This window comes from Bombyx mandarina, chromosome 03 (assembly GCF_030267445.1).
Source record: "Bombyx mandarina strain Sakado chromosome 03, ASM3026744v2".
NCBI lineage: Eukaryota > Metazoa > Arthropoda > Insecta > Lepidoptera > Bombycidae > Bombyx > Bombyx mandarina.
The window spans coordinates 2,937,502-2,961,822 of NC_143210.1; the positions used below are offsets into that span (position 1 = coordinate 2,937,502).

Below are 24,321 nucleotides of genomic sequence, written 5' to 3' on the forward strand. Positions count from 1 at the left end.
TCACAAGAGGTCCTACCACCAGTAAGTTGTTGTAAGTTGGGTAAACAAGCTTCCCAGTTCATTGACATCAAGTACGTACGTGCCGAGATTTTTTTGTAGATGATTTAAGTTAACCATATGTCATTGAAAGCATTGGATACTAAGGCCATAATTGGACGTCACCGCCATCTTGAGGACGAAGTCGCGGTTGCCTTGAATTGAAGAGATTAGGACTGCTAACTTATGAAATAGCTAACGAGATTCAAAGATATCCACTACGTTTGAGACCTCGTAACCTAAGTTCAAAGTTTGAACAGCATTAGAACTTAATATATGCGACACTTTGGCATGAAAATCATGATGGCTTTGCGACAGAAGTAAGAAGAGTAATGTGATTATGTAGTTTATAAAAGACCCACACACTCACTTACAATAGACACTGAACCAAATCAATTTTATCTCTTTTTATCCGTTTATATTCGGTCAGGATATTGAAGCGAAGCGAAGAAAACTATTGTACTGTCATCGGTCCTAGATGCATGTGTACACTTCCAGTTAATCGGACGTCTTGAAGTCGATGGCAATGGCGTTCAAAGATTCCGTTACATACAAACAAAGATGCATAGCCAAGCGCCAATAAAAGTGTGTTGAAAACGATAGCTATGACATTTCGGGGTTCAGAAGCACTTTAATACCGAGGTAAGAGGGGGGAACGGTTTGCACTAGCTTGTCTGTGATATTACGTGTTTGGGAATCACGACGAAGGAAAGATCTTCCAACTGAGTGTATGTATGTTGCTCGACAGACTGCCCGGTCCGAATGTTGTTTTTTTTCCTACCTAAGCTGACAACCTTGAGAGGCTATTTCAGCGTAATCTTAACTAGTAGGTGAGCTCACGGGGCTCAAACCGGAATGATGCTAACACTACACTGATCCTAGCAAGAGCAGTGCTTCGCAGAATCTACCACCGGATCGGAAACGCGACCTACTGAGAAGATCCGGCGGGAAACTCTGTGTCTATGGATTAATTCACTCGTCGAGCCCTTCGAGGGTTCGACGAGGACGGTGACCGGTGCTTGTGGTACCTAAAAGCACCGTTAATGGACCGGGAGGATACGTAATGACGAATGTTGTTGTTCGGAACTTGTATATACAAGTTTATCTTGAAAATATCGTAAGCGAGATTCAGGCATCTGTCAAATATCTTGTGAAGTGTGATGACCACCCGCAACACTTATGATTACCACGAGCTAGTCAAACTCCTGTCATACACGTGAAAACTCGTAAAACGCATCCCGAATAATTTAACAATTAACGAGTTTCAATTTCATAATAACTAAGTAATTACGTAATTTTCTCAATTACATCGAGCTCTGTAAACACAATTCTATGCGTTAAATTCTGTTTGTTTTTGAGTTCGAACACGAGTTCGATGTTTATTCGACAAATAATTTCATTGGAGATTGAAAATCATGTTATTAATTTATTTGTGCTACCTCGGTGAATTGGGCGAGGTTAATTTTGATGAGTCAAAATATTTGAAATAGGTTTTATTCCGTCGTTTTAAACTGAGACTTCGTTGAATTAATACAATTTTTGTAAAATTTAAGCTTAAATAAAAGCTCACACGGATACCTACCACGATCTTATCTATTTCTGCCAAAGTTTTAACAGCGAGACAGTCCTTATAGAACACAATTGATCCACCGACTTATTTAATTTTGTCTTTGTTTCCGACTTATTTAATCTGTCAAACTATAAGTTTTTATTTTATTTAATCCTCTCCTCCTCCTTCTTGCGTTGTATTCCTCACTGCTGAGGGTTGTGACCACCTTTTTGTATTACCTTCGCACGCACGATCTTTCTCCTTCTATACTTGTCTCTGGCAGCGTGGAGGGCGTTGTGAAATGTGGATCTCCTCCTTCTGAGGCCTGTCGATTTAAGCCAGGGGAAGCTTCGGTTGCTAATTTCACACCATCCAGCCCGGATACTGGGTGGTGCCGATGGCTAGTTATGTCACCCAACAAACTCACTCTCGTTGTTACTGATTCCATAAAAGCATTCCATGAAAACCCCCTTTTTTCATCCAGCTGGTCGTTATATAAGTTAGTTTTTTATTTGTCTTGGCTGACTCTATAGCCAGCGACCTCATCATCATCATTAATAGCCTATTGTAGTCCTATGTTGGACATAGAACTACAACATCTTCCAAGGGACGTCCTACGGCACGATTGTCACCTTAAGAGAGTTTTTTTTTTAAATACATCATACAAATCGAAAACTTTTTCTTTATGTTAAATAGCGACTCTCACTCTTGACAGAAACTTAAACTTTTCGTCAGAATTGAAAGAATTGTCATATATTTCGCGCCATTTTGAAAAAAACAATACGGAAAATATTATATTAAAACCTCAAACTTTTTTTGAAACAAGTATCGGTATACTGCTGCAATAAAAAAAACCCAGCTAAATTCAATTGATGCGAACGAGTCAAACTAACGGACCCGCTTGTGCATTAAACATTAAGTGACATTTGATTTGGATACGTCGCAACCCGTTCATTCGATATCGAACTTTTATAAACTGTAATGGAGATCAATTGGAAACGTTTAAAATAACCGTTAATAAGTTATGATGTTTCAATCTCGACGAAATGGGCCGGCAAAAATGTTTCGTGTTCCATTCGATGTTCGTGACTATGTTTGTTTTTTTAATTTTGTGAACCCTTTTTTAGGTTTTTTTTTATTGGTTAAATGGGTGGACGAGATCACAGCCCACCTGGTGTTACTGGAGCCCATAGACGTCTACAACGTAAATCCGCCACCCACCTTGATATATAAGTTCTAGTCTCAGTATAGTTACAACCACTTCCCCGTCCTTCAAACCGAAACGCATTACGGCTTTACGGCAGAAACAGGCAGATAGGTAGTACCTACCCGTGCGGACTCAGAAGTGGTCCTACCACCAATAAAGAAAGAAGTTGTCATGCTTTTCTGTTTTGAGAGTAATAGTGTCTTTACGCAATACAATTGAGCTTCGTCCTCATGACAATAAGACTAGTTGTATTCAGGTTATGTGGTCCATGGGATCATCTATATACTTATGCCAGCTGGTGCCTGTTAATAAAATAAATGAAATACAAAAGGTCTGGGGAACGCGAGGAGTGAAGTTGTGTGATCTGTTTTATTTTGTCTATTTAGTGTTTCTTCAGGTTTAAATGTGTAATAACGGTGGTTTATTAACTGTTTAATATCTGTGAAAGTGCACAAAAGTGGAAAAATGAAACAAAGCCGCTGGACGTAACTTCTTGGGATCCTCCGAAAAGTCCACTGAAAAAATCACCGTAAATGACCACCATTTTACTGAGATTATAATATTTCATCCCATATCATCTCAACTCATTTCATTTAATTTCATCCCAGTTGATTATTGTCTCTAATTAATCATATTCATCACATTTCATTTCATTTCACTTCATATTATATTTTTTCATAAAAATAAGAATATAAATTAAAATAAGACATGACCTAAAAGGTCTTATCTACCAGGTCATAAAATCCCTTTAAAAAAAACAAAAGGTCTCGTCGATTCAATCAGTTCCCACGTACCGCGGCCTTGATGAAAGATCTACTCGCGCCTCGAGTGTTGTGGCAGCGACAACGATCACACCTTTGCCCAAACAAAGAAATTCATTCATTTAACATAAAAACATTCTTGAAAATGAAATGCTAATTCCTTTTTTAGCGCTCATTTTAATGCGACCGACGTTCTTAATGAATTAAGTGCCTGAGGCACAGGTGTTCGGTACCATACAGCTTAATGAAAATGTCCGTGGGAATTATAGGCCAGTTCTTGTATGGCTTAATGCGGATATAAAATAAAAAAAGTTGTGATTAGAGACGTTTAGGAAAATTCGTTATCGACAAGCGGTTCTTAAAGGATACACATGAAGGTTAGTTGACATTAGCAGAACTGTGGCTTTTAATGGTAACCATGAAAACATATTTCTTTTTACATTTCAATTGTGACTTTACAAAACAAAAAAGATAATAAATAGTAAGTCTTTCAGTGTATGAATGGTAGATCACTTCAAATCGTTCGATTTTTGTTTCACAAGCACACACGAAAATCGATTCTTAAGGCATCAAAGATCACAACTTTAGAAAATTATCAGTAAATATATTAGGAATTTACAGAAAAGCTGTAATTGAATATCCTCGCGCCGAAGGTCGCGAGTGCAGTGAGGACGTCGCGCCTGTGGGTGTTGTCATGCGGTAATCACACAATAATACAAATAGGATTAGGATCGGGACCCCACGCGCGTAGACAGGACGTACACATATAGCACACACACACACATACGAACACACGACTAAAATGTGTAACCGGCTCATTTGGCAAATTTGAAACGATTTTAGACTTTTCTGGCAGATATGTATATCTAGGCTGTTTAATCTTTGATCCGTTGCCTAATTTTATGTGTCAAATTTGCCATTTTTTTTGTTCTGGTGTTAAGTGGTTACCGGAGCCCATAGACATCAACAGCATGCTGCCAGCCACCTTAGAACATGAGTTTTAAGTCTCAGTCCTAAAGTATTAAAAGTACAAAGGCTGCTCTGCCCCTCAAACCAGGATTCATTACTGTTACGCGTCACAAATACACACAGTAGTGGTACCTATAATTAAATTTGCGTTAAATTTTCATCTTATATATTTCCTTTTTTTCTCTTTTTAAGTTTTATTGTGCTATTTGAATGATATATAATCTTCCTCTGCATAAGTGTTTGATATCTGTGTAGCATTTACGACGATTTCATATTTTATTTTCAGTTATGTAGTCCTCGCTGGGTCAATAAATTATTAAACAACACTTCAAACTATGTAAATCCACAGCTCTTCTGAACCCTAAAAGCAAAACACAGTTCTATTATGGCGATCACAAGCGAATCGTTGTTTTAATCCAATAATATACAGGATGAAGTCTCGCTCGTGATGTATGACGTAAGGCAACGCGGCGTGCGCCCGCGCATCGTTTAGCGGAACCATTTACTGTCCTATAACAAGCCGTCGCGAATCCACACGTGGGTCTCATACAATTGAATATCATTGCCATTTTCCTCTCGCTAATAAAATTATGTCCGTCAATGGGTATTAATGAAACCTGTCCTTGTTCGGTGAATTAGTCGGGGGAAAAAAATTTACGGGATTTTGTGTCAAGTGTCATATCACACCAACATGTCAAATTTGAGCACAGGGTTTTTTGATGAATGAACAAAAAAAAAGAAAAAAAAAGTATAAAAATGTTTTATTTGAGTTATGATATATTATCATGATTTACAATTCAAAGAATAATATTATTAATTTTTTTTTTATACACAGCAAAGCTTTGCGTTAAGAAGTAATTTGATTGTCCTCTGCCTAGGTCTGTGAGCGATGATGGCCTCTTTTAATGTGTATTGCCCCCCAATCCTGATCACGCAGAAGCCAGTCACTGTCAAAGCCCTAGACACGTCCTTACCGATCCATCAGATCCTATAATTCTTGCATTAGAGCAGGCTTAGGGATCCCGCTAACCGTATTCGTCGAGCTATTATATTCTATTATATACTATATTTGACGTGCAACCTAAGCCATGCATCAGTCCGTTGAGTTTCTCGTCAGATCTTCTCAGGGGTTTGCGATTCCGATCCGGCAGTAGATTCATTCGCGAAGCAGCTGCTTTGGAGTTGTCAAGTCTCCTTTGGAAGCGTTCTGGCAGCTGTTAGCTAATCCCACCTCTCTTGGCTGAGCCTTTGCTCGCCCACTTGTTCTGGCAAATTGAAAAGGCCTCCGGGCCACCACTAATCGTTGAATCATAAAAAAGTATTGTCGTAACATTTTCTCGACTTTCTTTTTGTTTGTTAAAAAATGGGAGTCTTTGAAAATTGAGTAAGTATAGAATTACAACAAAAGTGCAGAACGGCTCTCAACGCTGCATAATGATACAATCTAGAAGTTTACTCATCGAAATTAATTGATTTATGCGCTCTGTGTCCTTTGCGATTGTACGACGACGTCTATAAGGTATAAATTTGTTTTCATCGCTAAATGAGAATTTATGTAGCTTTGTAGAGCGTCCCACAGCCCTCGGGACCAATAATTTGAGGCGATCGTTGATTCTGTAGCGTATATAGGAAAAAAGCAACATGGATTGACGATGAATATATTGTAATTGGTTAATATTTAAAAAAAAAACAGAAATTATAAGCCTTTTTTTAAATAAACAAGCATATTGAATCATATTTAGCGTTGCCCACTGGTTTCTCTGATATTTAAATTAAGAGCTAAGTGTGAGATTCAATAATTTAATTATTTAGTGCAATGTTGCAAGTGTTAAAAAATAATCAAATATTTTAACGTATTGCCTACTTTAAGTGATTATTATCGGCCAATGGTTAGTGTACAACGTAGTAGTTCGGTTTTTGACCGGAGTAAATTTCAGTAAAGACATTTCACGTATATGTATCCGGTATAAGTCCGGTTGGCGGTAACCAGTGGCTTGGCTCTGCCCCTGGTATTGCTGAAGTCCATGGGCGACGGTAACCACTCACCATCAGGTGGGCCGTATGCTCGTCTTAGGTAGACGCAAGGGCAATAAAAAAAAACAAACAATAGAAAATACTTTTTTTTTCCTACCAATTCTAGTAACCTCGAGGGGTTATTCTAGATTCACCGAACTAGTAGGTGAGCTCACGGGGCTCGAACCGGAGTGCTGCTAGCACTGGCCCTAGCAAGAGCAGTGCTTCGCAGAATCTACCACCGGATCGGAAACGCGACCCACTGAGAAGATCCGGCGAGAAACTCAGTAGGCTGTGTCTATGGGTTAATTTACTCGTCGAGCCTTTCGTCGCAAGCGACGGGTTCGGTGAGGACGGTGACCGGTGCTGGAGGTACCTAAAAGCACCGTTATCGAGAAGATCCGTAATGACGTGAAAAATTCTAGACGAGCGTTGAATGTTTTAAACTTTTAAGAATGCAATAGAGCGGTTCAATAAACCTTACAGGTATGTAAGCGACAGATATTTTCCATATATTTTTGTTTATATTCTGAAAAGGAAAACTGATGAAATATTATGATAAGAAAATATATAATTAGACTCAATTGTAATTAACAACAACAAAACTCTTATTACACATATTACTCTTATACAACGACAAAAATCTTATTATTATTTATCAGTATTAGTTAAGTTTGTTGTATTGTTGAAACAATACACACCTTACCTTTATGATGTATGATGACAGACTGAAACACCGATTGTTAATGCGAGCGTTCTACATACAAACAACTAGATGAAAACCAAGATGTCATATATCTTGGTGCACACACACAAAACCCAACTTTAAATGTAACAGGATACAGCTGGTTATTTAATATACTACAATCATCACAGAAAAGCCTTTATGCCAGGTAAGATACCTAACCTTACATTCAAACAGATGCATCAGAACCAAAACGCTTTATATCCAATCAGCAAATTTAAACTAACACTAAAGTCAAATGAATAAAGTAGGTTATCCTTCTATAGTGAACGAGGAATTCGGTATTCTTAGTCGGTTTAATTCTAGGCACGTACTGGATACGAAGCGGTCTCATTCGTATGAGAATTAGATAGAGTAATTATTTGTTATGTGATTATATGAGCGGTTCGCTTTGCAATGGTTATTAAGGAAAATGCAATGTATATAGCTATACGGATGTAGATGGGGAAATTGCTTACAATTCACCTAAGCTTAATCGTACCTATACTAAAACTATAGATATGTTAAAAAGGTGAAAAAAAAAACCGGATGCATCCGCGTGGACAGCTGCTGCTGCTGCTATACAATAATACATTTACATGTTTTCGTCAAGTATGAAGTTCAGTGCAAAGTGAATGTGGTGTCAATTGTCCATACAAAATATCTAACAAACACAAACAAAACAAATAAAATTATTTTTTTTTTAAAAATGAAACCATTCCATCAGTATTTTCTTATGACGTTGTCACGTTCAACTATCGACTTTACAGACAACCGGTTTTTTTTAAGCTGCTAACTACTACATACATACACTATACTTTTTTTTCTGGATTAAAAAAGGTAGTGTCTTGATTGATTGATTATTTAAAAATGTCGGCTTAATATACTATGTTTTCTTGTGAGTGTTCATGGATCTGTGAATAGTTAATTCAAAGGGAGGTTTTGTAAAATTTTCTCTGAAGAATACCCCAAAAACACTTTAATATTTATTTTCGGATTACTTCCATAAAATCAAGATAATACTAAAACTTGTTGACGGTTACGCAAAAGAAAAAAGAAATTGAAAATCGGTTGAAAAACGGAAAATGGTACTTATCTGTTTCATCTTTGCCTATAAATTAAATTGTTTAAAATTGTGTTAGGATCACTTTTTTCTAATTTCTTTTTAATTCTCTATCCACGCCATCTGTTGAGTCTTTAAGCCAAATTACGTATACCTACAAAAAGTTGAAATAAAAAGGGCGGTAAAAACTCAAAAACGGTGCAGATATAAAAAAAAACTTTTTTTTTATTTAGATAAAAATTTCACGAAGGAGTTTCGGTGTGAGTAATCTACTGTTTTGCCGATCTGGACATCATTAAGCATTTATAAGATTGCTATAATATTTTCGTGATTAAAAACTGCACTGGGACTGCTCTTAGGTTATATACTACACAGTTAAGAGTACGCTTTTATTAGACAACAACTATTGCCTATACCTTGATTTTAGGGAAATTTTGATCAACGGGAAATCTATCCCGAACTATAATCAAAACGTTAGCAAAATCTTAGCCATTGTATGTACATATTTATTTGTTCAGGTTTTTTCATTGCATAGGTGGCTGGGCGATCTCAAGGCCCACCTGGTGTAAAGTGATTACCGGAGCCCATAGACATATATAATATAAATGCCGCCACCCACCTTGAGATATAAGCTCTAAGGTAAATTTTTACAGTACAACGGCTGGCCTACCTCTTCAAACTGAAACGCATTACTGCTTCACGGTAGAAATAGGCAGGGTACCTACTCGTGTGGACTCAAGATATCCTACCATCAGTAAAAGTGATTGTCAAGCTAAAAGTTATCGTATTATTAGCTACATAAAAGTTATTGTTTTTGTTTAGTTGGCGAGCGGCGGTGGCGGCGGGCGCGGCCTGTTCTGCTACCACTGCCCGCCGAGCTTGCCGCCTCACCAGCACCGCCTGCCGACCCTCGAGTACCCGTTTACGGCTTCACACCCATGTAAGTGCTGCTTCCCTTCATTTTTGTAACACGAAGTGGACTCATTTGAGGAATATCCATGTTTATCTCCACCACTCCGCTTATTTGAAGTCGTCGTGGTCTAAAGGATAAGACGTTCGGTGCATTCGTGTCTAGCGATGCGACGGTGTTCGAATCTCGCAGGCGGGTACCAATTTTTCTAATGAAATAAGTACCTACTTAACAAACGTTCACGATTGACTTCCACTGTGAAGGAATAACATCGTGTAATAAAAATCAAATCCGCAAAATTATAATTTGCGTAATTAGTGGTGGTAGGACCTCTTGGGAACCCGCACGGGTAGGTACCACCACTCTGCCCATTTCTGCCGTGAAGCAGTAATGCGTTTCGGTTTGAAGGGTGGGGCAGCCGTTGTAACTATACTTGAGACCTTAGAACTTATATCTCAAGGTGGGTGGCGCATTTACGCAGTAATTACACAAATTATAATTTTGCGGGTTTCATTTTTATTACACGATGTTATTCCTTCACCCTGGAAGTCAATCGTGAACATTTGTTGAGTACGTATTTCATTAGAAAAATTGGTACCCGCCTGAGATTCGAACACCGGTGCATCGTTCAACACGAATGCACCGGACGTCTTATCCCTTAGGCCACGACGACTTTAAAGCACTTTCTGCGAAGCATTTCTCTTGCTGGGGCCAATGTTAGCAACGCCTCTCAAGGCTATCAGATTAGGTAGCGAAAATAAAGATAGACATGGGTTCTAAGTCTTAGTTAGTTAGCACAACGACTGCCGTACACTTCAAGCCGAAACGCATTACTGTGTCTCGGCAGAAATAGACAGGGAGTTAATGGATGGATCATTTTTCAAGCGAACGTGTACACTTGGTGCAGAAAGAATGGAAATATTGGTAGTGAGTAGCTTTGACGATCCACAATAACTCTTGGCTGGTAGCCTCAAGGGTTTATTCCAACTTCTCCGGGTTGGTAGGTGGGCTCATGTATGACCGTCAGCAATGGGTCGGGGACATAGCCAAGCCGCTTCCCACACAGCTGCTGCTCCGGTCTGTGGGTTAAGCATACGGGAGTATACTGGTAGATACAGTCTATAAATCACATTGTGCCACTATTGATAACGAGGTAATATTTGCAGAAGTAAGATTAATGTAAACACTTTAATTGAAAATTAAAATTTAATACTAATTAAAATTACTGATTAAATTCGTATAAATTCAGTTGACGAAGTTTGAAAGCTAGCGATCGTGGACTAATAAAATTATTGAGATTCGAGTCTCTTGTTGTGGTTACCGACTTGATTTTAAACTTATTTTTAATCAGTAAATTTTATTCAGCTAACGATTAATTCTAATTTGTAATAATAAAAGTATATGTAATTTTTTTTTATTACACTTCATGTATTTATCTACATTAGCGATCTTAATGCTTAAGACATTTTCTACCAGTTAACCAGAGGTTAAGCCTATCAAATACCTATTGCTAGCTGCATTGAAATATGTATAAATTAGACACACAAACGCATAAAACATACAGTTTCCAATAAAGACAGTAAATACATTAAAGATATGTCACAAAAATAATTACATACTAAACATAAGTTACAATTTATTTATTTTTCCTTTTATAAATGACTTATCATCTATAACTGAACTTTAAACCGATTCCAATCAACCATTTTGAGCTGTGCGCCTACAAATAAATAATTATTTATTCGTAGGTATGCGCTCACTTTTTGATTTATTTGTTGAATCATAACAATAAGTCGAGATAAAAAACGTAGAAATTAAAGACTTTAACAACATAACGTTACAGCTTTTCGATGATAGATGTCGCTAAAATTGTCTACGTATGTATAATAATATAATATAGATAAAACCGTAAGATCAGTTTTACTTAGTTCTACGTATTGCGAAAAGCGAAGAAAATACAAGTGAAATTAAGTTAGTATTTTTTTTAAATAATAGTCGAATGCGTTATCGTTTTAAAATTAAAATTGATTTTTCATTAAACCAAAAATGCATTGGTAAATAAAGTATCAAATACCCGTAAAAACACAAACCATAATTTAATTGGTAATAAACAATAAACGTAATAGAGGGATTGCAGAGACGAATAAAAACCAGTGGATTGTAGATTGTAGAGTAAATGCGCTAACCCATTAGATCGAATCAAGCGAGTGGGTTAGATAAAGCTCGACTGGCACAAATCAGTTTCTTTCGAGTTATCCGGATTCCGTGCCCGAGGGGTGGTAATGTGCTAATGAATAGAAGGCAGGGGTGTCCCGGGGGTGAGGTGCAGGGGTGCGTCGCCGGCGGGGGGTGGGCGGCGCTCCCTTGGGATTGGCCGCCGCTATCACCATCTATTATTCATAAAATAGTTTTTGAGTCGCGCGCCGCCGCTCGTTTTAACAACGTTACAGCGCTTAACTTAATAAGTATCATGTCACTTGCGATTAGGAGGCGAGCGTTTCAGTTTTTTAGTCACAGCGACGATCAAAGGACGAGATAACCTAGTTATACAGTGCGCCCTTATTTCATTTGGTCCGTCGAAAATGACAGGCGGCCCCGTCGGTGTAATTGCGTAAATTTATTAATTTTTAAAATCTATTAGCGGAGTAGCGGGACGGGGGGAGGGAGGTTGGAAGTTTTAAAAAGCGTCGGCTACGTAGTGGATAAAAAAAGCGGCTTAAACGAGTCTATTAAATATTTATAAGGCAATTTCGAGCGGTCTGTCTGAACGTCCTGGGCGGCTCATTAGCGCGCAATCACATCGCGTGCTATTTGCTTTGGACTTTTCAATTATTACATAGGTTTTTTTTATGGTCGTTAATTTCGGTAGGCAGCGGCTTGGCTCTGCTCTTGGCATTGCTGAAGTCCATGGGCAATTCGTGTTTAATATGATTAATAATTTGTTCACATTTCGAGATTTTGATAACATTCAAATTTGGCAAAATCACCAACTATACTGCAAACATACTACAGATAATTCCACGTGAAATTATTTTCTCGCATTGATTATTTTCTTTTCTATTGACTTAAGATAAAAAAGCAACTATAAAATTCACAATAAATAACATTTTCTAATTATTATTTCTTCTGTATTTCCTTTTCTTTTGTTACAGTTTTCCACCCAAAGCTTTGCCCTTGTGAACTACATTTTCAATCGCGTGGACGCTTCCAGTGTCCAAACTATTCCTAACAGACAGAGTTCTAACAAACAAACACAGTTTTGTATTTTAATCTGGATATTCAATTAAAAACTCTTTAATTCGTAATGAGAAGCACGTACAAAAAAAATATATTAATGAGTTTTTATTTTGAACAGCTAGTTAGATATGTTTTTAATATAGCCGCATTAGCTATCCAAATAAAAAAAATTCAAACCTCTGTTTTTCTGCTAAGCCATTACGCCGAAGAAACTTTCGTTTTTCCGCATACTTAAAGCTAAACAAAGAAACGTTGTAAAACGTGTAGCGTACTTGAAACAATTTCCATTAACCCTATAGTTAGTTAACTAATCTCTGGCTCGCCTAACTTTTTCCACTGCACCCCGTTAAGGCCGGACGCGGAGCACTTTTAATTTCCGCCCCACGGAGATTTTTATAAAGCCATCCAGAAATGAAAACTCAATTATTTACATTCAATTAATGAAAATATTTTAATCTCCCTTTTAAAATTACGTTTGCAAATGTTTACGGTGTTTTTTGATTTTGCCGAACGTAAATAGTATAATGTAGGTACTTATAGTCAACGCTAGTGACTAGTACTTTTAAAGATTGCGCATTTTTTGAAGTGAAAACTTATTTAGAATCGTTGTGATTTCAAACCGGATGCAACGGAAAAAACGACAGGTAAGAGACACAAATACAAAAATGTGTAGGATGAAGCCAGCAAAGAATGAGACAGAAATATACACACTATTTAATACAGCGCCATCTGTGAGATTTTTTAATACTAACGTGTGTATGAAAGCTCTTGTAGTGAATTTTAATTTAGGATTATACGTGAAATTAAAATATCAATTCACAGAGGGAGCTACCTTACAATTATTTACTAAGTACAAAATTTTACATATACTTAAGACGTTTAGGATAATTGTATTTTAATTTTGGAAGGTTTCACTTCTATCACGTGTGAATTGCACACATTTTGTTTTTTTTCTACACTTAATGCTTAAGTTAATACTTACTACTGCGTGTAAATAACACAATAGGTGCTTAAGATTTAAAAGATACACAATAACGAAAGGAAGGTGCTATATGGTTATTAGAAATTTGTATTATATACTTGGTATAAACTGCTATACGAATAGACAAAGCTCCTAATTGAATTTTATTTACGTCCCTAGTGAGCTCGCCTCCATCCATGAGACTAGAGGAAATTACAAAATTGGTTAAAGGGCTATCCCGCTTTTTAGCCCACAGAGTTTCTTGCCGGATCTTCTCAGTGGGTCGCGTTTCAGATCCGGTGGTAGATTCTGCGAAGCACTACTCTTGCTAAGGCTAGTATTAGCAACACTCCCAGTTAGAGCCCCGTGAGCCCCCCTACACGTCAAGGAGAAGCTGAAATAGCCTCTCAAGGCTGTCATAGGTAGGGAAAAAAAGGAAAAAAAACCGCTTTTAAAACCGGAATACCTGATTGGTTTGCGGTATGATGGTGGCACCTACAAGTTAGAGTCAACAGTACGCCAATTAAAAATAAATGATTAGCGACAAGGACCATTAGGAGGGATCCTTGAGAGCACAAATAACTTAAAATTTATGAATACTCTCTCTCATTCTACTGGTGTTAGGGTAACTTGTGAGCCCGCGCTAGTCGGTACCAGCCTGCCTATTTCTGCCGTGAAGCAGTAATGCGTTTCGGTTTAAAGTGCAGAGCAGCTGTTGTACTGAAAAATTGGGACTTAGAAGGTCTCAAGGTGGGTGGCAACATTAACGTGATTAATGCCTATGGGCTTCGGTGATCACTGAACATCAGGTTGGCTTTGAGGTCGTCCAAAAATCTTAGAAAAAAGTAACAATACCGGCTTCTCTTCCAAAACAAATGAAAAGTCATCGTACAAGTCTTGCATTCAATAATACTGTCCATTATGGGTAATTTTCGCCAAGTAACGTATTATTATCTTGTGGAATAATAGAAACGTCAGTAACGAAGGGGCGACCGGCGTTTGTCACTGAATTTATTGCGTCACTTTAGGGTAACCATGATTTATAACAAAAATTGTAAATTCGTGTGGAATACTACTTTAGAATACTATGTTACACTTAAAGCTTTCCTCACGATGATCTCACGTCCCTATTTATTCTGAAGTCCTTGGAAACTATAGTGTGAAACATCCAACTTGGGATGTTACGTGGAAGCTTTGATTAGATTTGAACAGTCGGTTAGTTCTTTTGTCGTCTATTTTATGCACATATGAGAATGGTCAATTCGTTCCTTGTCGTCTGGTTCATGTCCGTATTTTAGGAAGTAATTAAAAATACTGCCTGCCGCTAATCACCGTTCCATTTCTCTCTTTGTTTCTTTTCAAATTCTTGTCAAGTCTCTGTCTTAGTCTAATTCTCTATCTCTTATATGTCTAGTCGTTATAAGTCTTATTTCCTGTCAAAGAGGTTGCACGCCACGACAAGCTCATTGCGACTGAGGCTATATGATGAGGTACTTATAGTAGCAGATTGATAGCATCCTCGTTCCATTATCTTCTGAATAATACGCAAAAAATCCTTAGTCCTACGACCCTTTGAGGATAGAATTATAAAAACCCCTTGGTTCACTTCTGGAGTAGTAAAAAAATATTATCTCCAAAATTTAAATCTAATTGGATCTAACAGCTTAGGCTGTACTTTGTCTGTTTGTCAGTAACAGTACTCTTTTGTAAGAGGGATATGTAAGCTGTATTCATTGGCTTTCACGATCGATAATATACCGGCTTAATTTATGACCGTTCTTCGTTTCGCAGTAACTTAATGAAATAGCTACGAAATAAAACATCTCTCGGTACCCACAATTTATGGACACCGCACAATAGTGTCCCCGCCTCATCAATTCCCATAGACACGAGATCCGCTCAGCCGGTAATAACTGTAGGGCGGCGATTTAGCACTCTCCGTGTAATGGGCCAGCCCTTCCGGACTCACTAGACGTTTATTTTACTGGTGTTTTTATTATTAGGTATAAATTTATCTATTGAAATTGTATTTATGCAAATTAGTAACTAGCGCGTATGTTTCTTCGAAATTTCTAGTAATGATTGCTATCGCGAGTCAGGGTTTCTCAGTTTTATTCTTTTTACCGCTAGATGGCGTTAGGCAGTTAGATTTAGCAGCCCATTGCGTTTCTCGCAGGATCTTCTCAGTGGGTCGCGTTTCCGATCCAGTGGTAGATTTTGCGAAGCACTGCTCTTGCTAGGGTCAGTGCTAGCAGTACCTCCTGGTTTGAGCCCCGAGAGCTCACCTACACGCTAGGGTAACGCTGATATAGCCTTTCAAGGCTATCAGCATAGGTAGGGAAAAAAGAGATTTAAGTTTTTTTTTTTATTGCCCTTGTAAGCAGACGAGCATACGGCCCACCTGATGGTGAGTGATTACCGTCGCCCATGGACTTCAGCAATGCCAGGGGCAGAGCCAAGCCGCTGCCTACCGTGAAAGTATGTTCGAAATGGCTGTCCAATGCTTCGAATTAGAACGCACTACAGTTTCGCGATAGAGCAATATTTATTTGCACCTAGCTTTGCAGCATCAAAACCTTGTCCTTGCATCTAAAAAATTAAATGATTGGTAAAATAGAAAATTCTTTTTGATTGTTACAGATACAAGTTATTCATATCATCCGGCGATACACGATGATACGTTCGTACGTCGGAAACAGAGGCGGAACCGCACCACATTCACTTTACAACAGGTAAATATATGTATATATTGAACTATTTATTGGACGATCACACTTATATCGAAATTTACCAAAAATGTAGCCAGTAGCCGGTCTCCGTTGATAACACACAAGCAATGCACGCTAAAATGGATCGAGTTCATTATTTACATACCTATATCATTTCCTACCTATGCTGATAGCCTTGAGAGGCTACTTCAGATTTTTCCTAATGTGTAGGTGAGCTCACGGGGCTCAAACCGGAAGTGCTGCTAACACTGGCCCTAGTAAGAGCAGTGCTTCGAAGAATCTACCACCGGATCGGAAATGCGACCCACTGAGAAAACCCGGCGAGAAACTCAATGAGCTGTGTCTATGGGTTAATTATTATATATGCGAAGTGATGTTCTCGTATACTTATATCGAAATATCAAAACAGTGAATAGTCGGTGAAGCACTGCCGAAGCAGCTATTGGTTACCTATTATCTATATATTCATACGTGAAGCAAAAACTTTGTATCCCTTTTTACGAAACTTGCGCGGACGGAGGAGTATGAAATTTTCCACACTTATAGAGAATATAGAGAAGAAGTGCACAATGCTAATACTTTTTTAAAATAATGCATAAAAGATACATTAAATCAATAAAGAAAACATTACACACACTACATACCATGTATTTGACGCACACACGCATGCATACTATTGATTGTCAAACTTTTGTTCTTGACGTCTGTTGTCAAATTGAGAATAGATTAAATATTGTTTGTCTTTGTTAATATTTTTTATAGTGTAGTCTTGGCGAAATTTGTGATTATAGAAGTATAAAATATAATCATAATAGTGTACAAACTTACAATTCCAATTAATTATAGTCGAATTTCGACTACTGCGGGACCACTACTCATACTAAAACAGTCTTAAATTTGACAGCTCGAAGAATTGGAGACGGCGTTCGCCCAGACTCATTATCCGGACGTGTTCACACGAGAGGATCTAGCTCTCAAAATCAACCTCACGGAAGCCAGAGTGCAGGTCAGTAGACATTTCGTTTGCAGCTTGTGCTACCGGCGCAGGGGATGATTACCGAATAAAAATATTTTTGCAATATTTCTCGAGGTGGCAGAGGTGAAAGGTTCTTTGGTTTATGCGACATTTTAGCAACTTAATAGGAGAGCCATTTAAAGTTTAAAATTTGTAAAAAATATCATAATAAAAAAAGCTTCTTCAGCTATTCGAAAGTGGTAAACTTAATTGAAGTTCAATTAAACCGTTGAACGGTTGAGGCTAATACGAAATAAAACAGACCTTTGATTACAAAGATAAGTGTCGCGTATCAAGCGAAATGTCCCTTAAACTACCCACCAAACCAAACTAGCCAACCAAATAGTTCACCAATCAATCACCCCTCGATGTCTAGTTTTACTTAGTTAGGAACGTGAAATGTAATACACCACATCTTTGGTGGCAAGAATTATATTTCAAGAACGCGTCATGGAATATGCAAAACGTAACACATTCGCAGTGGTCCACGTAGGAATATAACCGGTTACAGCCGGTCCGTGAGCTTTACCCGGTTTTAGGTAAATTGCTCGGCGCAACCGGGCGTGTTTTATTTATGTCCAAATAAAAATTGGCCGATTCCAACGGCTGAGCACGACTACAATTTAGCGCGCCTGTCACTCGTACTCCTGTCTGAATGGCTTTTATGGTTATCGGAAACGAGCGCCGAATCGGTCGGTAATATACGAATGGTAATAAACACTTAGGGCACTCCTCTCGATGGCACCCTGATTGCGAACTGATCCGATGTGTTTTTGTAGCGAAAATGTTAAATATAAAACTGGGTTTATTTGCGGTTTATCATTAATTTCAGTTTCTTAATATGGGCAGAGTATGTTTTTGAGTGGAGACCACGAATTGGCAGACGTAGTGAAGGACGCTCTCAGGCTCGGTGGAGTGGCGATCTATACAGGGTAGCTGGCAGGATCTGGAGGCTTATGTCCAGCAGTGGATTGCTCTAAGCCGATGGATGATCTTGAATATGAGCAGACGCACGTCTGGTGTTAAGCTTTACCAGTGTATATAGACACCGTATCATGAAAACCGCTGAGATAGGTCTTACCGCTAATAATGAAGGTAGGAACCGGGTCGTTCGGTTAGGTAAAGTCAGATTATTATAAAGATTAAAATATACGCAGGATAATAGTAAAGAACAGAACTTTTTTTTTTTTTTTATGATTGAAAGTTTACTGATGGCCCGAAGGCCTTTCCAGTTTCACCAGGACAGGTGGGCGAGCAAAGGCTCAGCCAAGAGGGGTGGGATTTGCTAACAACTGCCCGAGCGCCTCCGAAGGAGACCTAACAACTCAAGAGCAATTGTTTCGCGAATGAATCTACTACCGGATCGGAATCGCGACCCGCTGAGAAGATCCGGCGAGAAACTCAGCGGGCTGATGCATGGGTTAGGTTGCACGTCGACCTCTTTGTCGAGTTCGACGAGTACGGTTACCGGGGTCCCTAAGCCTGCCCCTAGTATTAGAGCTGAAGGCATCTAATGCAAAGGTTATTGGATCTGATGGATCCGTAAGGACGTGTCTAGGGCGTCGACGGTGACTGGCTCCTGCATGATCAGGATTCAGGGAGTAGTCAGCGTCGGCAACGATAAGGCGATTATCATGACGCATAGCCTTATCGAAGTATCGTTCCGACGCTGACTTCATGTATTTCCGAATTGATTCGAGGCCCAGGTCGTCGTGTAGGTCAACGTTCCTCACGAACCACGGAGCCCCGACAGCTAACCTGCAAAAGCGGGATTGTAGGGATTGGAGGGTGTCTATGTGTGTGCGGGCCGCGTGAGCGAACACCACACTCGCGTAAGTCATGACGGGCCTTATGCAAGTTTTGTAAAGTGTCACCTTGTTCCGAAGGGACATTTTACTCCGCTTACAGATCATGGGGTAGAGTCTACCGAGAATAAACGCGGCACGGTCACGGACTGATTTTATATGCGGGCGGAATGTCATCGGTGCATCCAGAGTAACGCCCAGGTACTTGACCTTCCTGGCCCAGGGTATGGGTTGTCTAAAGAGAGTAATCGGGGGTGTGAGATTCCTCCTCCTAAACCGGGAGGAAATCCGTGTGGAGCTTCCCCTCTGAAATAGCACCGCAGTACTTTTCGCTGGGTTGATGTCTATGCGCCATTTTCGGAACCACTGTCCTAGGGCTAGGGCTGCGCTTTGAAGCTTCTTCGCGATTAGGGACTTATTTCTACTAGAATAGTAAACAGTCGTGTCGTCGGCGAATAAAGCTAAATGGGTCGGCGGCGACCGGGGAATATCGTTGACGAATAAGCTAAATAGGAGGGGTGAGAGGACAGAGCCTTGCGGGACTCCAGCTGTGAGAGGTCGTGGGGAGGAGCGGGTTCCCTCGACTCGATATCGAAAAGAGCGGTTCGACAAGAAGTCCCGTATGATGAGCACGAGACTATCCGGCACGCCCATGTTGAATAGTTTGAAAATCAAACCATTGTGCCAGACTTTGTCGAACGCTTTTGCGACGTCGAAGAAGAGAGCTCCCGTGTATAACGGTTTTGGTCGATTAAGCCCCACAAGAATGTGCTCCGTGAGGCGGTGCACCTGTTGAACGCATGAGTGATTTGTACGGAATCCGAATTGTTCATCGATGAGAATGCCCTTGGATGAGACGAAGTCTCTGAGGCGTTTGTAGAGCAGACGCTCATACAGTTTGCCTAGAGACATGAGGAGGCTAATCGGGCGGTAGCTCGTCGGATGATTTTTTGGTTTACCGGGTTTATGTATACCGATAACGTCCGCTTCTTTCCACACCGCGGGAAAGATACAGTTCGCCATAGCGGCATTGAAAATAGATGCCAACATCACGATGAGTTGGACGGGTAGAAGTTTAATAACGCGGTTAGATATACCGTCGGAACCGGGAGCCTTGCGAGGACGTAGGTCTTTGATCAAGTCTTTAACTTCTATCGGGGTGACGGGTGGTAATGCATCCGATGGTGGCAAGGAGGCTCTGCGTTCTACCTCACTGTCTACTAATTCTACATGAACAGGGTCCACGGATTGAGTGCTGGGCGTGCACTGGGTTTGCAATGTATCGGCCAGCAGCTCTGCTTTTTCGTCATCATCGAACGCCGCGAGTCGGCCTGAGGGGCCTACGAGGGGGGGCATAGTTACTACTGTATCCGATTTGAGAGTACGAGCTAAGCGGTAGTAAGACCTTTGGGAGGGCGCGAGTCCTTCTAAGAAATCAGACCATCTGGCATCTCGGACTTCGGCGATGCGAGACTTTACGTCGCGTTGTAGGGCACGCATTCGAATACGATTTTCCGCGGTAGGATACCTGTCGTAGGCGCGTATCGAGGCGTTCTTAGCTCTAAGGAGTTCCCTAATATCGTCGGACAATTTGAAGCGGTAAAGGAAGCCCTCCGCTAAAACTTGTTTCGATGACCTATCTAATGTCGAGGTGATGTGTGACGTTAAGATGTCTATGGCTTCAGCGGTATCCTGAGGAGACGGGATAGAGTCCGGGTTAAACGGGAGCGATGGTGGATCAGATTCAGCCAGGCTGATGCCCAGCTTGTGCCAATCCACCACAGTCCTCGTGACGGGAACGGAATCGGGAGCGCGACCGAGCTTCATAACGACGGGACGGTGGTCTGAATCTAACTCTGAAACTACTTCGATCGAGTGTAAGCGCAGAGTTACGTTTTTTAATAACGCTATGTCGAGTATATCCGGGCGATGCGCGATATTTAGCGGGTAGTCAGTCGGGGTTAGCGGAGCGACGATATCGAAGGCGAGATCATCGACTAACGCGTCAAGCCGCCTGCCATTCGGGGTTGTGGTGTGTGAGTTCCACCTGATGTGTTTACAATTTAGGTCGCCCGCCAGAATGACAGAGCTCCCCATACCGAGCAGCGCCTCGATATCACTGCTTAGAACGATCTTATCCGGTGGAAGATAAACGGACGCGATAACGATCGGCGCGTGTCCCGTCAGTGAGATTCGGCACACTGATGCTTCGATATTAGCGAGCGCGGGAGGATCGAGCGGGAAAGAACAGAACTGCCTGCTACGTACTAGTAGTGGTAATTTAAAAAGACCTGAGTCACATATTTAGAAGATGTGACCCTGGTCTTCTATACTAATATTATAAAGAGGAAAGATTTGTTTGTTTCGAATAGGCTCCGAAACTACTGGACCGATTTGAAAAATTATTTTTCCATTAGAAGCTGACATTGTCCCTGATGAACATAGGCTACTTTTGTTTTTTTTTTTTTTTCATGTGTGTTTTAATGTTTCCGAAGCGAAGCGAGAGCGGGTCGCTAGTTAATGATAATAATCGTTTGTGTTCATCTTCGCCATAGCCCTAAGCATTTATTTATGTATTTATAGGAGGAGCAACGGTAACTAGATCAAATCATCGGGACAAATCACCCACGATTTGATCCTAAATAAGGATTCTCAGTATAAAGAAAATCAGAGCTTGATGAACATACTTTTTATTTTATATATAATATGTAGCACCCAGATTATGTGCAAAGCAAATCTATTCATCATCACACGATGAAACAAATGAACCAATGACCCCTAGCATATCAGTCTGGGCCGCTATCTACGCGCCTTTGAGTTCTAGGCGTTAAAGCACGTGTTATATTATGGTTTTTTTTATTGCCCTTGTAGGCAGACGAGCATACCCACTGCCTGATGGTGAGTGGTTACCGTCGCCCATGGACTTCAGCAATGCCAAGTGAAGGAATAACATCGTGTGATAAAAATCAAACCCGCAAAATTATAATTTGCGTAATTACTGGTGGTAGGACCTCTTGTGAGTAAGCGCGGTTAGGTACCACCACCCTGCCTATTTCTGCCGTGAAGAAGTAATGCGTTTCGGTTTAAAGGGTGGGGCAGCCGTTGTAACTATACTGAGACCCTTAGAACTTATATCTCAAGGTGGGTGGCGTATTTACGTTGCAGATGTCTATGGGCTCCAGTAACCACTTAACACCAGGTGGGCTGTGAGCTCGTCCACCTATCTAAGCAATAAAAATAATAATAATAATAGTAGTATTACATTAGTAAGTATTAGTGAATGAAACTGCAACAATTGAATTTGACTCTAAATATACGTGAGTAAACAGTATATTTTACTTTGCATTGGTTCTACTGAGTACAAGAACATAAATTATCCCGCCATTTAGCAAAAGTAAGCCTCCGTTTTGGTTGTCGCCCCGCGACTGCCAATCCTGGCTGCAACACGCGGAACGACACATGTCAAGGATATTTCGTTCAACTGTTTCATATTTCAGTGAACTGAATACTCAAAAATATGACGTTTTTATTAAAACGTTATTAACTTCCACTTTCCCGTGTGAAGCATGTAGCTGTCACGTGTCAAACAGGCAATGACCGGTCCATCTACGTAATAGGTTATGTATTATAAAGGCATCCAACTCACGCGGACACGTAAGACAATAGCCGATCCGGGCGGCCGTCGATTCCGACGAATCCACTTCCATTAGTTAACTACGGGCCTATTGTCGAAACCCACTTTAGTTGGCAAAACCGCCAAAACAGTCGTGAATCGAACGTTCACGGGACCAAATGGCCTTGATCCTTGATAGTTCATTGAATTTTGAGTGTGTAGTTTTCGTACGTTGGTGCTGCGGGGCTCTGTGTAAGTTGGTGGTCTGTAATACGTTTAAGTCGCTCATCTCGGAATGGTATTACGGTATGAGCCCCCTTCCCCCGGCCGTCTCGCGCACCTTACGGCACGTGGTTCTGGGAATAGGGGTGTCACTGTATCGTTGTTAGTGAAATTCGAGCTTAGGTGCCGCGTCCGCAGTAATATTGTAAATGCATTTCCATCTAGGAAATTTTCGTGTGTGTGGAAACAGGAATATCACATTCCCAGATGCATTTCCTTGTGAATTTATGGTTAAAGTTTTCGTATGATGAATTTTAATTTGTAATAGTAGTCGAGAGAGCACGTTTTGCTAGCTTAAATCGAATATTAAATAACATTATCTATATATATATAAATGATATAATATAATTGCTGTTCGTTAGTCTCACTAAAACTCGAGAATGACTGGACCGATTTGGCTAATTTTGATCTTGAATTATTTGTGGAAGTCCAGAGAAGGTTTAAAAGGTAGATAAATATGAAAATGCTCGGAATTAAACAAAAATAACAATTTCGTTTTTCCTTTGATGTATCCCCCGTCGGACGGATTCCTTTTGTTTGCTTTAAGTTAATTTTGTACAAAAGTTTAGGTCTTTTATTTATCGATTGAGGTACTACAAAGTCTGCCAGGTCTGCTAGTTTTTAATAAAAAATCGACTTTTTAGTTTATATTGGCTACGAATTTTTTATATATTTTAAATAGATATTAGGTACTTTAGTTGTAACACCATACTTCAATTTGGATTTTACTTATAATATTTCACGGCTGTTATAACTTGTAGATAAAGTTCTAAATTCAAAATTAAATTAAGAGAATGTCGTGAATATTGTAAAGATGATGTGAAGAAGTACAGCGAGGAGTTATTATACTATATTTGTCGACGCGGTGAAAATTAAAATAAAGTTGTAGTATTACACAAGCTTGTATCTCATCTGTGATTTTGAGATTCCTGTTATCTCTAGCAGGTTGTTAGTGTAGATACAGATAACGCTTCGTTAAAATATTAACATTATTTTCATAATATATGTACATTTTATATTTATGTGACAATTTTAAATTGAGTGATTGCGTTAATAAATGACAAAATTATAATAGAAGTAAAAAAATTTTTTTTATTGATTTTGGTGCATTGGAGGGTTGCTTCTGAAATGAACCCATGATAAATATGTACAGTTTATTAAAAATATATAGAGATGCGAGCGATGCGATTCTTATTCGATATCTGTCAGGTATCGATTAAGGAATGAATCGGGGACAATTTAAATGATTTTCAATATACAACGCTGATTGATTGGGTTATAGGTCCACTGATTCTGTCGGGAAACAGTCATCTATATCACTTAAAAGGGAACAAGGGTAAAACAATACAATTAAAGTTTCCACTTCATGACTCAAGGTTTCAATCAGTTGTGATATATACGAGCATGAGTGTGTTACCAAAAAAAAAAAAACTGTTTCCTTATTCCA

At 39.6% G+C, this 24,321-nt stretch overlaps 1 protein-coding gene across 1 annotated transcript in view; it reads left to right on the forward strand.

The window, feature by feature from the left end:
- The window catches only part of Drgx (Dorsal root ganglia homeobox), a 99,417-nt gene that overhangs the window by 9,752 nt on the left and 65,344 nt on the right, over positions 1-24,321 (forward strand). The window contains exons 3-5 of the mRNA XM_089738483.1: positions 9,145-9,262; positions 16,071-16,162; positions 17,064-17,165. Coding sequence (XP_089594609.1) covers positions 9,145-9,262; positions 16,071-16,162; positions 17,064-17,165 — 312 coding nt within the window. The remainder of the gene's footprint in view (positions 1-9,144; positions 9,263-16,070; positions 16,163-17,063; positions 17,166-24,321) is intronic.